Source organism: Cyprinodon tularosa, unplaced genomic scaffold (genome assembly GCF_016077235.1).
Source record: "Cyprinodon tularosa strain WSP-4 unplaced genomic scaffold, ASM1607723v1 ctg331, whole genome shotgun sequence".
Classification (NCBI taxonomy): domain Eukaryota; kingdom Metazoa; phylum Chordata; class Actinopteri; order Cyprinodontiformes; family Cyprinodontidae; genus Cyprinodon; species Cyprinodon tularosa.
In genome coordinates this window covers 939386-955517 of record NW_024039043.1, presented here as the reverse complement: position 1 = coordinate 955517, position 16132 = coordinate 939386, and the positions used below count along the sequence as shown (strand labels likewise).

Below are 16132 nucleotides of genomic sequence, written 5' to 3'. Positions count from 1 at the left end.
GTTGGTTCCCAGATTAAGCTCTTTCCCACTCCGAGCCCAGATGACCATGTTGGCTTCCCAGAAGCTTTTTCTCTCCCCCAAGACCCAGAAGACTTGGCAGCCTTACCAGTGGCTGGCACAGAACAAAGTCTTCCTCCACCACCTTCAAACCCAGATGGTCCTGCAGTCTCATGGTTGGTTGACCCTGATGTGGGACTCTATTTCCCTTCCAATCCAGAAATGCCTTCTCTGTCCTGGAGAGTTGGCCTTCGCAAAAAGTTTCCCCCAACTCCTCCTGTTTCAGAAAAATCAGCAGACAAATGGTTGGCTGGCTTAATTAAAAATGTTCCAGAAATGGAGCAGGTGGATAAGCCGTCAAACTCTGAGGATGCTAATGCAAAATGGATGGTTCGGCCTCCAAAAAGAGAACTGCTTGAAAGTCCCCAAGGTCCTGCTGCTGCTTCTGTAGGAGTCAACATGGAAGAACAGAAGGTCGATCCATCCAGCTCTGTTGTTGATCCTTTCAGTGCTTCACCTATGGAAGGATTTTCATTCACCCCTGATCTTAACTTTTTACTTGAGTCTGAAGAACCTTTGACTGAACAGGAAGGCCTGGAGCTAGGTGTCACAAAGGGTGAAACTGAGCCTTTAGAAAAGGAGCCCCTACCCCTTGAATATCCAGAATCCTTTTATCTAGGTGGTGAGTTGAGTAACTTGGCCTCGATCTATGAAGATGGAAACTCTGAACAGGAAATCAAAGATTTTAGCCTTGTTCCAAGTTACCCCCTCAGTGCAGAAAGGGATTATTTGGGTGTTATGCCACTGCCATACGGCAGACCGGTTGTTCCAAACCTATTTTACTTATTCTTGACTGGGCAGCTTCCTCATGGGACACTGTCTCATATCCAGACAGACTACGAGGTTGGTGGAGACCATGCAACTCATGTTGGCTACGAGAGCTTCCCCTCGACTGAGGGCACTGGTACCGACCACCAAATGAAGGCTTCCACCTAGCAGTTGCAGGAAAGCTGAATCAACAAAGTCCTGAACTGTCTCAAACAATTAAGGCTGAAGGCAGTCATGGAAATTCCTGAACTTTTTTCTAGTCTTGGCTTGATCCTGTCTAAAACTCTCAATAAAGAAACTAAATAAATTTGGCCTTTGTGGTGTTTTTTTTTTTTTTATTCCCCCCTAGTTTATGGAACTAAAATGGTTTGACGGTGAACTTGAAGTGCAACTGCTTTTTTTTTTTTTTTTTTTTTGTTAGACCATAAACCTTTAACTTGAGTTTTTATTTTTCCTAAACCCGTAGTGAGCTGGATTACCATGACATTGCCTCTGTAAACCAGCGTTGCCAGGGCATCTGTGACTTGTGGGATAAATTGGGAACCTTGACTCAGAAGAGGAGGGAGGCACTAGAGGTGAGAATACAATCTCTCTAAACCTTTCTGTTTGTGGCTACAAAGCAGACAACCACTTTGTCTGTCACCACCAGAGGGTGCTGATGTTTTAAAGATGGATTTGTACATAGAAACTAATGTTAATATGGTTTAAAAGTAAAAAGCTTTACTTTGGTACTCGGGTCTAAATCTCATTGTCTACTTAATAGCTGTCAGAGTCCCTCTAGCCACTTCCTCTTATGACATGCTTTGAAACTTTGTCCCTTTTAAACCAAAAATTGTTTTCAACAGTATCCTGGTATTAGGTTTTTTTGATGGACCAACAGAGCGTATTTGTGGAAAATTATACAATTCTTTGACCAGTTGCCATGTATTTGGATGTAGTCCTCAGTTGTGCTTTGTACAACCAGTTTCCTGTAAAATTGCTTAAGCCAGAGCAAGCTTTAAAAATATAGAATCTCTTAGGGAATTGGGATTCTGGCTGCATTGTTTCAATATATACCGGTATATGAATACTAATTAAAAATTTTGTAGCTTTAAGTTTTTGCGTTATACTCATTGAAATGGAACTGCTGCCTGGGAGTTAAGTCGTAACCAATGTAACATTTTTGTTGTGGATCTGAATTTTATTCCATAGATCTGTTTCTAGTAGCTTATTCTGTTCAAGTAATCCCCACGGCATGATTCCGCCATGGATTGTGTATTAGGGTATGTCTAGTTTCAACCATATATAGTTTTGCATTTTGGCCAAAAAGCTATTTCTCTCGTATCTTAGCACCTAGATCAGTACATTAGTTGTTTTGCTGAATGGCTTCTATCATATTTCAGTCTGACCTTTTTTTTTATTTTTATTTTTTATTTATTTATTTTTTTTAACTAAAAGCTGCTCCCATTTGTTCACTAATGATCCCTAACCTTCAGACAACCTTTAATTATACCACAGTTGGATTAAAGACTGATGCACTATAAAAATACTCTGAAAATGAGTAAAAATTTCTTAAAATAAGTATATTAACCCTTAATTTGAGTTGGAAAATATCTGCCAATGAAATGCACTTGAAATAAGAGAACGCAGTTTTTTCTTTTTATTTTAAAATGTATTTATACTTATTTCAAGAAAGATTTACTTACTCAGATTTGCATTATTTTGCAGTCTGTACTCAAGTTCCTGAATAGGTTACTTCTGACATTCATTAGTGGTTGTACAAAATGTTTTCATCTGTTACAAAATGCTAAAAACATATAATCATTCTGTTCGACTTCATAATCATACAGAACCTTATAGCATTCCCTAAACATACATTGTGCTTATTGTTTTAATGTGATTAAAGTATAAAGAAGGGTTTTATGTATTTTTTGCAAGACACTGTAAGAGAACTTGGATAGCTTCTCTTATGCCAAGTCGTTTTTTTTTTTTTACATTATGAATGTGTATGTAAAGTAGACAAACACCTATACTTTGTCTTGTATTTCTCTCAGCGCACAGAGAAGTTGTTGGAAACTATTGACCAGTTGTTCCTTGAGTTTGCCAAAAGGTCAGCTCCTTTTAACAACTGGATGGAAGGAGCTATGGAGGATCTGCAGGACATGTTCATAGTTCACACTATTGAGGAGGTCCAGGTACAGCCCCCTTCCACCCCATTGTGAGAACCACGTTTTACCTTCACTGATAAAGTCCGATCCTGCCTAACATCAATATATCTTTTCCAGAGTCTAATTGCTGCTCATGAGCAGTTCAAAGCAACTCTGCCTGAGGCAGACACAGAGAGACAGGCCATTTTAGGAATCCACAACGAGGTGCAAAAGATTTCCCAAAGCTATGGGATTAAGGCAAACCTCATCAACCCTTACAGCACCATTTCAACAGAGGAGCTTCTTAACAAGTGGGAGAAGGTGATTTTGGTTATAAAACCTATGCATAAATGCGTTATCTTTAAATATAGGCATTCAGCTGGTGGTTATTCCCCCATTTTAAAATGACAAAAAAAAAATAGGAGAGCTGCGTAAGCATTAGTTTTTTTTTTTTGATGCATGGAATAGTTCTATTAATTTTTGATCATAGTTAGGATATATTCTGTATAGTCACATACATATTTATATTAAATAATTTTCTGGTGGAGAGGTTGATTAATTTTTTTACAAATATGTGTGTTTCATAGGTAAAGAAGCTGGTTCCTCAGAGAGATGGTTCTCTCCAGGAGGAGATGGCACGCCAGCATGCCCATGAAAGACTGAGACGCCAGTTTGCTGCTCAGGCCAATCTGATTGGACCATGGATTCAAACCAGGATGGAGGTTACAAAAGCTTTGAAATAAAATTTTTGAATAAGGCTATGCGCAACAAATATAAAGTTAGTCTAGGTTTTTAAAGTTGATAATAGAAATATCTTAACTACATTTTTATAATATGAGACCTAGAAAAATTCTCTAAAAATGTTCACAAAACTCAGGCAGGTTAATTGCCACCGAGGGTTTCTATGGTCAAGCCCTATGCGATGCTAAAATTAATCGACCTCGTTGCACCCTGTGTTTCTTATGTACAGGAAATTGGGCGTTGCTCCCTGGAGATTGGAGGCACGCTGGAGGACCAGATGACCCAGCTAAAGCAAATGGAGCATGTGATCATTGCATACAAGCCAAACATTGACAAGTTGGAAGGAGACCACCAACTTATCCAAGAGTCACTCATTTTTGACAACAAACACACCAATTACACCATGGAGGTACGGCAAAAATGAATCATAAAACATAAGCACATTTATAGAATGTCTGAATTGTATTTAAATGTATTTATTAGAACATTTATAGACTTTTTCTATTTCTTTGCAAAAGTGATTACAGATTATTCTTGTTATATTTTGTTACACTTTAACTAGAAAATAAACTTTAATTTTATTAGGATGTTTTAGGGGTCGGCCAACTCAATGTTCACTCAAATTCATTTATAAAGTGCCAATTCACAACACATGTCATCCTAAGGCACTTTATAGAGACAATTCAACCAGATTATACAGTCAGATTCTAAGGTAAAAAGGCTTCTATAAAAGTGGTGCTTATAATTGTAAAAACGGAGGAAAAGTTAGTTTTGAGTTTCAAAAACACGAAATTTTCAATTGACTTTGAAAACATTTTTAAAAGTTATTTCTAAATTTAAAATGACAAAAAGATGCTTTCAACAATATTATTTACAGATAATCTTATAAGAATATAATTTCAATCTTAATAAACTATAGAACTTCAATCTGCAAGTTTGCTGCCAGTATTTTAGGATATGCCTCTGAACACCTTTGCAGGTCTCATGTATATACTCTACCTGTGGCCCTGAACCCTGGTGACAGGAAGCACACGAGTAAGGATGGAGAGATTTGAGTCAGCAACCACGTTTATTTGGAAAAACATGTTAAAAGGCAGTACTGCTGGCCATATTAGTCATGAAATCTCAGTTATATTTTAAGTGGTTGTAACATGAAAAAACAGTTTTATGGTTGTAAACATTTTTTTTTTTTTTTTTTTAGGAACACACATCTGTTGAGTTTCTCCAGACATACCCTCCTCCTGCTAACATATCTACTATCACTTTCACAGCACATCCGAGTGGGATGGGAGCTGCTCCTCACCACCATCGCTCGAACCATTAATGAGATGGAGACCCAGATCCTGACACGGGATGCCAAGGGCATCAGCCAGCAGCAGATGAATGAGTTCAGATCTTCTTTCAATCACTTTGACAGGGTACATCCTTTTACTATTTACACTTCAGGGGCCATATTGTGTCTCTCTGAGTTGTTAATGAAAAGCTGTGGCAACAATACATGGAAGGTAAAAGGTTACTCCAGCATCCAAAAGAAGCCCTGTCCCTGAGGGCAACACCTCCAAAGACTTTTCTTTTGTGTTGTTTCCTAAAATCTCAACCAGCTCTTTGATCAATGTTCTGCAACATTGTACAAATCCTTTCTGATGTAGGTTATTGAACATTTATCAACATTTCTTACACTTTCAGTTAATCAATTTCAAAACACTAGCTGCTACTGGTTGGTGCATTAGAGTCCGATTCACTGAGATTAAAACTGTTGATGCTGGAATACTTTTTTTTTTTTTTTTTAACCCAGTCCCTGCTTCACTTTGTGGTCACAGACTAAAGAAACATTTAAAAAAGCTAAAATCAACAACAAAAAAATGGCGCTAATCAAATAACAATCTGCCTGATTATTCCACCTCTTTGTGATAATATATGTTGAACATACTATATTTATATGAAACATGTCCAATGTTACGAATATTTTTTGTTATACCGCAGACCCTTTACGATACAATGAACCCACTATGATCTTATAATAGGTACAAGGTAGATTAAGAGTGTGATTATGTATTAAGGATTATTCCTGGTGTCTCTAGACTTTACATTTCACCACTAATGATGACAAACAAAAATAATCAGTTTAAGATGTGTGAGAAATGTTGGTTATGCCCATAGAGTTGAGCTTATTGCTAAAATGTTTGATTTGGGTAAATGTTTTGGACTTTATTTCACCTCACTCCTCTATTCTTCTTGCATTTGACTGGTCGTTCTATAGAAGAAGAATGGAGCAATGGAAACGGATGACTTCAGAGCCTGTCTCATCTCAATGGGTTATGACTTGGTATGGTGCCTCTTTTATCAGCTGTTTCTCTTCTCACCTACTGCATATGAATCCTTGTATGCTTACCCAGAAATCATGCCTGCTTTAGGGAGAGGTGGAGTTCGCTCGCATAATGATGCTGGTGGATCCAAATGCAACTGGGATTGTCTCCTTCCAGTCTTTCATTGACTTCATGACCAGAGAGACGGCTGATACAGACACTGCCGAGCAGGTTGTGGCATCCTTCCGGATCTTGGCAGCTGATAAGGTGTGTGGGTTGGAGCTGCTGTGTTTTCCTGGTGCAGGGAAACATATCTGAAACTTTTCTGTTCCAGACATTGTTACTATGCATTTTCTTTGCCTAATAGCTAATTTTGCATCTATGAACTTAGTTTGGAAAAGGTAGAAGTAAAAACAGCGACAGTCTAATTTATTTTCTAATTAAAAGTAGTTAGAAGTAAAATAATATTTTTTTTTATTTGCATAATATGACACTAAACAACACCGAAAAAGGCTAATCTTACAGTTAATTATATTTATTTTCATTAGGAGAAAATTTCCAAGTTAAATAATTATTGTTCTTAATTTAATCACAGTTAGCTTAATTATTTGTGGCTCTCACAGCATCTTTAAAATAAATGCAATCAATATTTTTTATTCAAATTTTACTAGTTTCTAGAAACCTCCAATAATCATTGTGTTTGCCTTAGGTGAATAATGGAATGAGATTTCAATGTTAATTAGTTTTATTTTAGACAAGAAACATTATCGTTTTCTGTCATTAAGCAAAATGGCATTGGGGTAAAAGGAAATCTCTAAAGCCAATTGTTGGAGAACTGCAGCAAAGACTGGCATCTGGGGATCAGTAACTGTTTATGGAGCAGATAGATCCAAAGACATGAAAACTGGTCGCTTTTACTCTGATGCCAGAAGGAAGATTTTACTCTCTTACTGTTACAAATGTTATTCTGTGAAATCTGCAGAAAACGTCTGTTTTTGTTTTTTGTTTTTTGTGCTGGGTATAGCTTAATTTTGTAAATCTAGATTAAAATAACTTATTTGAATTCTGCCAAAGAAATTCATGATATACAGGTGCTGGTCATAAAATTAGAATATCATGAAAAAGTAGATTGATTTCAGTAATTCCATTTAAAAAGTGAAACTTGTATATTATATTCATACATTACATACAAACTCATATATTTCAGATGTTTATTTTGTTTAATTTTGATGATTACAAATGACAACAAATGAAAATCTCAAATTCATCATATCAGAAAATTAGAATATTACTGAAGACCAATAAAAACAAAGGATTTATAGAAATGTTGGCCAACTGAAAAGTATGAACATGAAAAGTATGAGCATGTACAGCACTCAGTATTTAGTTGGGCCTCCTTTGGCCTGTATTACTGCAGCAATGCGGCGTGGCATGGAGTCGATCAGTCTGTGGCACTGCTCAGGTGTTATGATAGCCCAGGTTGCTCTAATAGTGGCTTTTAGCTCTTGTGAATTGTTGGGTCTGGTGTATTGCATCTTCTTCTTCACAATACCCCATAGATTTTCTATGGGGTTAAGGTCAGGAGAGTTTGCTGGCCAATTAAGAACAGGGATACCATGGTCCTTCAACCAGGTACTGGTAGCTTTGGCACTGTGTGCAGGTGCCAAGTCCTGTTGGAAAATGAAATCTGCATCTCCAAAAAGTTGGTCAGCTGCAGGAAGCATGAAGTGCTCTAAAACTTCCTGGTATGTGGCTGCGTTGACCCTGGACCTCAGAAAACACAATGGACCAACACCAGCAGATGACATGGCACCCCAAACCATCACTGACTGTGGAAACTTTACACTGGACTTCAAGCAACGTGGATGAAGTGCCTCTCTTCTTTTCCTCCAGACTCTGGGACCTTGATTTCCAAAGGAAATGCAAAATTTACTTTCATCAGAGAACATGAATTTGGACCACTCACCAGCAGTCCAGTCCTGTTTCTCTTTAGACGCTTCTGACGCTGTCTGTGGTTCAAGAGTGGCTTGAAACAAGGAATGCGACAGCAGAAACCCATGTCTTTCATACGTCTGTGTGTGGTGGTTCTTGAAGCACTCACTCCAGCTGCAGTCCACTCTTTGTGAATCTCCCCCACATTTTTGAAGGGGTTTTGTTTCACAATCCTCTCCAGGGTGCGGTTATCTCTCTTGCTTGTACACTTTTTTCGACCACATCTTTTCCTTCCCTTCGCCTCTCTATTAATGTGCTTGGACACTGAGCTCTGTGAACAGCCAGCCTCTTTAGCGATGACCTTTTGTGTCTTGCCCTCCTTGTGCAAGGTGTCGATGGTCGTCTTTTGGACAACTGTCAAGTCAGCAGTCTTCCCCATGATTGTGTAGCCTATAGAACTAGACTGAAAGACCATTTAAAGGCTTTTGCAGGTGGTTTGAGTTAATTAGCTGATTAGAGTGTGGCACCAGGGGCCATCAATTTTGAACCTTTTCACAATATTCTAATTTTCTGATATGATGAATTTGAGATTTTCATTTGTTGTCATTTGTAATCATCAAAATTAAACAAAATAAACATCTGAAATATATGAGTTTGTATGTAATGTATGAATATAATATACAAGTTTCACTTTTTAAATGGAATTACTGAAATCAATCTACTTTTTCATGATATTCTAATTTTATGACCAGCACCTGTATTTGTGCTACCTAAACAATAAGTAAAAGTAAGTCAGTGCTTTTTCCTTGAAGAAAACCTGGCGTCTTTATAGCTGCATCCATGATTGACATGTTCTTGGACGCAGGTGGAGTTTCAGGGTCAGACAGCATTAGTGATCACACAGATCACTTTACTTTTGAAAACGTCCATTAACAAACATCCTTCTTGCCACAATACTTTTCCAAAATCAACTACTTTGCTTTCTGTGGTGATCGATCGTTTCTCTGAAGCACAGCAGAGCTTTCATTGATAAACTCAATCAGCTTATTTTACTCATGGTCTGTTGGCTGCTTTCTTTTTTCGTCTGTGGGTGATCGGCTGGATACCCCAACTTTACGCTTTTCTTTAAGTCATCAGTTTTGTTCTTCTACTTGTTACGGCTACTCTTGCAAGTTCCCAAAAAAAAAAAAATATTCCAGAGTAGTGCTTTTCATTCAAAAATGAAAAGCACTCGCTGAGAGTTTTCTGGTTTCAGAAGGTGTTTTCTTTACTTATAAAAATAACAGAAATAATATACAAGTTGACTTACAACCATTATTGGTGGTAGAAAATTTGTTTCAGTCCTTCCCCAAACAATCAGATCAACCACAGCAGCTGCTTCTGCTTGTTAATCACAGCAGGAGGCAGCCTGAATAGGAGGAGGGTCAAATAAGATAAATTACAATAGATCTAACATTCAGATAACCTTAGATCTGTAACATTAATAATTTAGCACAAAAAAAATGAATCTGATTCTTAGGAGCCTCCAGTGCGTCACTTTCGATGTGGTAATTTCAATGTACGTCTATACAGGTTGGAAGACTGATTCATTCTCACCCTCACATATACAGGTGCTGGTCATAAAATTAGAATATCATGAAAAAGTAGATTGATTTCAGTAATTCCATTTAAAAAGTGAAACTTGTATATTATATTCATACATTACATACAAACTCATATATTTCAGATGTTTATTTTGTTTAATTTTGATGATTACAAATGACAACAAATGAAAATCTCAAATTCATCATATCAGAAAATTAGAATATTACTGAAGACCAATAAAAACAAAGGATTTATAGAAATGTTGGCCAACTGAAAAGTATGAACATGAAAAGTATGAGCATGTACAGCACTCAGTATTTAGTTGGGCCTCCTTTGGCCTGTATTACTGCAGCAATGCGGCGTGGCATGGAGTCGATCAGTCTGTGGCACTGCTCAGGTGTTATGATAGCCCAGGTTGCTCTAATAGTGGCTTTTAGCTCTTGTGAATTGTTGGGTCTGGTGTATTGCATCTTCTTCTTCACAATACCCCATAGATTTTCTATGGGGTTAAGGTCAGGAGAGTTTGCTGGCCAATTAAGAACAGGGATACCATGGTCCTTCAACCAGGTACTGGTAGCTTTGGCACTGTGTGCAGGTGCCAAGTCCTGTTGGAAAATGAAATCTGCATCTCCAAAAAGTTGGTCAGCTGCAGGAAGCATGAAGTGCTCTAAAACTTCCTGGTATGTGGCTGCGTTGACCCTGCACCTCAGAAAACACAATGGACCAACACCAGCAGATGACATGGCACCCCAAACCATCACTGACTGTGGAAACTTTACACTGGACTTCAAGCAACGTGGATGAAGTGCCTCTCTTCTTTTCCTCTAGGCTCTGGGACCTTGATTTCCAAAGGAAATGCAAAATTTACTTTCATCAGAGAACATGACTTTGGACCACTCACCAGTCCTGTTTCTCTTTAGCCCAGGCAAGACGCTTCTGACGCTGTCTGTGGTTCAAGAGTGGCTTGACACAAGGACTGCGACAGCAGAAACCCATGTCTTTCATACGTCTGTGTGTGGTGGTTCTTGAAGCACTCACTCCAGCTGCAGTCCACTCTTTGTGAATCTCCCCCACATTTTTGAATGGGTTTTGTTTCACAATCCTCTCCAGGGTGCGGTTATCTCTCTTGCTTGTACACTTTTTTCGACCACATCTTTTCCTTCCCTTCGCCTCTCTATTAATGTGCTTGGACACTGAGCTCTGTGAACAGCCAGCCTCTTTAGCGATGACCTTTTGTGTCTTGCCCTCCTTGTGCAAGGTGTCGATGGTCGTCTTTTGGACAACTGTCAAGTCAGCAGTCTTCCCCATGATTGTGTAGCCTATAGAACTAGACTGAAAGACCATTTAAAGGCTTTTGCAGGTGGTTTGAGTTAATTAGCTGATTAGAGTGTGGCACCAGGGGCCATCAATTTTGAACCTTTTCACAATATTCTAATTTTCTGATATGATGAATTTGAGATTTTCATTTGTTGTCATTTGTAATCATCAAAATTAAACAAAATAAACATCTGAAATATATGAGTTTGTATGTAATGTATGAATATAATATACAAGTTTCACTTTTTAAATGGAATTACTGAAATCAATCTACTTTTTCATGATATTCTAATTTTATGACCAGCACCTGTAAATCCGCGATAAAATAGCAAGATGAAAGTCATCATTAGTATGGACCCAGCTCCCAACCCAACTGTGAGAATTGTTTTTATCCCCCGATAACAGCACACCACTAGTTTTTTTTTTTTTTTTTTTTTTTTTTTTTTTTTTTTTTTTTCAGCATCAAGCTTCCAATGATGCTTTGGATGACGGTATTGTTTTTGGAGAATCATTGTGTTGCCACTGTTGAGTAAGGTGATGCTGAGGGCCTGTTTTTCATGTTGAGATTCTGGGAACCTTTTTATCCCTCATTGGGTTTTCCATCAGGACAAAAAAAAAAAAGATACATATGGCCAGATCTTCATAGAAAAAGTTCAGCTGGTACAAAATCAATTCATTTTTTTTTTTTTTCTTTAGTTGCAAGACCAAAATCCTCTCATAATTCTGTAGGTTGAGCTAAAAATAAAACTCTAAAAGAGAAAACCTTGGATTTAGTATGGTCAAGAGAAGTGCTTCCCAGACCCCTTAATCAGGATTTTGTGAGCCCTGCACCACACACACCTATGTGTTGGTTATTTTTTCAGAAAAGCAAAAAAAAAGGTTAGGGTTGTTTTTTTTTTTCTCACTTCATAGTTCTTTTCAGTCAGCAGCTTTCAAAAATATCTAATTTCCTTCCGTGTGGTCTGTTTGCAGACAGTCGGTTTTAATAATAATAAAAAAAAAAGTTAAGCCAACTTTTAATACTGATGTTGAGAGTCGACTGTCTTACTGGTATTAAATCCCAGGCTCTCCAAGGTGATTTTATTGAAAGAAAAAAAGAATACTAGTCTTTAAGATTATCCTACAAATCCCAACTGCCACTGAACAAATATGCTCAAATGAAAGCTGGAATGTTTAAAAAGTTTTAATTGTGCAAGATTTTCCCTTGACAAGCTATTTAACATGAGGGCTGAGGACTACTGTGGCAGAGTGTCTCTTCTTAATTAACATTCCTTTTGCTTTCTGCTCAAACAGCCCTACATCCTCGTGGATGAGCTCAGGAGAGAACTTCCTCCCGAACAGGCGGAGTATTGCATCATGAGGATGCCGCCTTACAAAGGGCCCGGAGCTCCACCTGGAGCGCTAGACTACACCGCCTTCTCCACCGCCCTTTATGGAGAAAGTGACCTTTAACTTGAGAAGACGACCTTTCATTGGGTCATTTTCCCTCACTCTTCCCACTCTGTATCATTTAACAAAATGAACCACATGTTTAGTTAGATAAAAGCTTTGTCAAGACTTGGATGCACCACTCACCTGTGCTTTTTTTTTTTTTTCTAAGAAAAAAAAAGAAATATCAAAATACCTTTTTTTTTCCCTTTTTTTTTTTAAAGAAAAGTACAACAAATTGAGGAGAAAAAATAATTCAGTACTGTTTTAGAGTAAAATTTTCATCTGGAAAATCAATAAAATCTTTCATAATGATGTCCGTATGAGGAACTCTAAGATTTGGATAGACATAGTTTCATCTGATACTTTAAAACAACCCTTTCTATTTTAAAAAGATAATATGACAACATGCAGATACTGTACGCATCACAAGCCCAGACCTCAAACAAAACATGTTGTTTCCTTTGAAAGGTTAGTCTCAAAAATGACCAGACACTATTGAAAAAGACTCAAATTATAAAATCAGAAAAGGCTAATTAAGCATAAACTGGCAGTTGCTTTTGCACCATTTGTAAACATCAATTAATTACTTGTTATTCCACATCAAATGAAGCCCAAAACTTTGGAATTTGTGTCTTTAAAATTCAGGGATTCTGAAGTTGACTTGTGAGGATTTCAAAGAAGATTCACCTAAATTAGAAGGTAAGGCAAAACTCATAACCAATATAGTGTTTACCAGGAAATCAGTGCTATAATTTGTCCTATTTCTGTTTCCAATTGTTTTCATGTATCATCACAGTGGCTCTGTTTTGACAATTTTCTTTGATGATACACGATTTTAAACTGTCTACAATGAATTATAGTTTGGAAAAAGCAATTTCAGACCCACTGATATCCATCAATAAACAAAAGGTTCCCAAATGGCTAGAAATATGCATCACCAAACGGAGTGGAAAATTGAAAACCGCATGAATGGGAAAGTAAATATTTACAAAGGCTTGGTGCTTTACAGAAAACACAGAAGATTAAATATGCAGTATTCATTTTTGGGTGTACTGTTGGATAAAACATTATTTGGCAGCAGCAGACTAATTTGTTCACACAGAAATGCAAAATAGCTGCTTAGAAAAGCACTTAGTTTTGCAATAAAATTACAAGTTTTTTTTTTATTTCTACATTAGCTTATAAACATTTGTGGAAATCACCAAAACAGTAATAGTATCTCTACCTCTATGTAGTTTTCTGTTCATGATCAAACCTGCTGAATAAAAATAACTGCCTGTGCAGCATTAGAAAGGCTACCTTTGCTTTGCATGCATTTAAAATTGGTTTCCATAAATAAAGTAAACTATTTTACCAGTTGACTATGAGTATGGCCTTATAATACCATATGAGATCATTGATTGAAGTTTTTTATTTTACTATTTTTAATGTCTTTTATTGGCTTTAACATTTTTATAATGTTCCATAAGTTTTTTTTTTTTTTGTCAAAAACATATACAAGTCAAGGTACATGTTGGGACTCGTAGATTCCCCTGAAATGAAAATATTTTACCCTGTTATCATAAACCATTTGTACATCATATTAATGAATAACTTCAATAAAGCATTGTTGCCAAATTAAACTTTTATTTGAGCCTGGGGAATTATTGCTTAATGTTTTTATAATGTAATTTGTGAGTATACTGATAAAGAAAAATGTGAATTATCTAGACAAAACCTCCACCGTCAAATTTGAATCAACATGTTTTATAGCTGAAGGTTATTTTTCACAGAGATGAATAGGTTTGTACTCACTTATATATGGGTGGTAAACATCTCTCAAGCTATTGAATGTCTATTTGAAATGCCAAGGTTTGCCTTGTATCTTATAAATTTCAATCTTTTTAGAGTTAAAAAAAGGCCTTTATTGATATACATTCTCAGGAAATCAGTTGAGCATGTTGGGCTTTAAGTCCCCGAAGAGCATTTTCCTTCTGATGTACCCAGAAAGCACAATTAAAGAACTCTACAAGGACTCTGCGGGACTCTTCTCCTAGTGGTTAGAGCATTGTGCTTGTGCTCTGAGAAGGCTGCAAGTAACTGGTTTGATCCTCACAGACTGCTCTCTGAGCAAGACCCTTAACCCCACACTGCTGCTTGGGTGCTGCACAGTGGCAGCCGAACCCTCCCCAAGGGGATGGGTTAAATGCAGAGAGCTAATTTCTCCATTGTGTGATCAATAAAGTTCTATTAGAACAGACACATCTGTAGTGTGATTACTGGTGTGGAAGGAAATAAACTGATAAATCATAATCCCCCTTCTGTTGCACTGAACTTGCTGCTTGAATGCAACAATATGGTTCTCTTTTAATGAGGTCTGCAGAGAGCCATGTACCTTTAGGAGTTTAAGAGTTTTTGGCTAATTTCATTAAATGGAGCCTAGGTGGAAGTTCAACTGAGGAAAGGATTACTATTCGTCTCCGTCACTGGCTAATCAGCATCCATAGTACATCTTAAAAGGACTCTAATCCACATCTCAGTTGGCTGCCCCAAGCGCAGGAAGTGATCGCGCTGTCGGACTTGTACTCAGATGAACCCAATTCAACCCACCTCTATCCCTTCCTCCACCATCGTAGCTAAAGGTTCATCAGTGTGTCATTCCTCCCAGACTCTTGCTGTCTCATCTCAACAAGTCTCGCAGAAGACCGCCATGTTGAGCCTGGTTCTGCCGGAGGAGTTTTTCCTCTCCACTGTCGCTTCATGCTTGCTCGTTATGGACAGGTTTAGGCAACCCGTGTTATCCAAGCTGGACTTCCATCTTCCAGGTCCTAGAGTGATGCACTAATTTCCGCTCACGCAGCCCACCAGATCTCTTCATATAGCTCAAACACACCGTTCGCCAGCCAGCAGTCATGGACTGACCAACTTCATCCTCTTGACTCCACCACCAGTTTCAGACCCAAGGGAAACATCCCTATTATTTACTCCTGTTTATGCATATTAAAGCAAATTCTGTGGCAATGTTTCCTGCCGAGGTCTGAGCACCAAAGACTTAAATAATTGTATCAATAAAACTCTTCTAATTGTCTTTGTTTTTTTGGAAAACAGTGTGAGCTTCTGAAGTTATGGCAGTAAATTAAGAGTTGACCTATTTATTCAGTTTGCAAACCTGACTGTGTAATTAATCACTCTATGCTCTCCAGTGACCATAATTAAACACAAATATAAAAAACAAAACAAATATTCAGATATTTAAAAGAGATGATGTGACAAAGACATTCTGAGTGCAGGATGGAGAAAATGTGAATATATGGCTGTTGAGTTAGAGTCTGAGCAGTGATTAAGTCTTTCACTACTTTTGAATATCTCCAAAAGAAAGCACTTTTTTTTGTGTGTATTTCTATTTATATTTTGCTTACTTTGTTAGAACAATTTAATCAAGTTCATGGTGACAGAATGGGATTGTCATAAAACTGTTATATGAATTGTAATTCCAAAAACACTGGGAAGGTGTGAATAAATACTGAAAAGCTCTTTTAGCCCATTTACCTTCCTGATGTTGCATCTGACTGTTACTTGCCCTCTACATCTTAAAAATATTTCTTTTGTTTGCTCCATTTTGTTGCACACATGTTCCTAACCTTGAAACTGATTTAAATAAGGGAAAGTTATCGTTCATGGCATTTTGTAAGTACATCTTAAACAGAGCCAAATAATCTAGTACAAACGTTCCGTTAGAATTCAATCAAAAATCAAGTTGTCTGTCCTCATTTGTGTTGAAGCAACAGCTCTGGCTGAAAAAGGCCTCATGAGATAAGTTGTTAAGAATGACACCGCCCACAGATTAAAGGCCTTGCTACTTTGTGTCTCTGCTCCAAACTTTCTGGGTCC

General features: G+C 37.5%; 1 protein-coding gene across 1 annotated transcript in view; it reads left to right on the top strand.

Annotated features, from left to right (window-relative positions):
• The window catches only part of actn2b (actinin, alpha 2b), a 35688-nt gene extending 21798 nt beyond the window's left edge, over window positions 1–13890 (top strand). The window contains exons 13-21 of the mRNA XM_038293884.1: window positions 1292–1400; window positions 2859–2999; window positions 3090–3272; window positions 3539–3673; window positions 3922–4101; window positions 4964–5110; window positions 5953–6018; window positions 6107–6265; window positions 12125–13890. Of these exons, the coding sequence (XP_038149812.1) occupies window positions 1292–1400; window positions 2859–2999; window positions 3090–3272; window positions 3539–3673; window positions 3922–4101; window positions 4964–5110; window positions 5953–6018; window positions 6107–6265; window positions 12125–12283 (1279 nt within the window). The 3' untranslated portion in view covers window positions 12284–13890. The remainder of the gene's footprint in view (window positions 1–1291; window positions 1401–2858; window positions 3000–3089; window positions 3273–3538; window positions 3674–3921; window positions 4102–4963; window positions 5111–5952; window positions 6019–6106; window positions 6266–12124) is intronic.
• Window positions 13891–16132: the final 2242 nt, after the last annotated feature.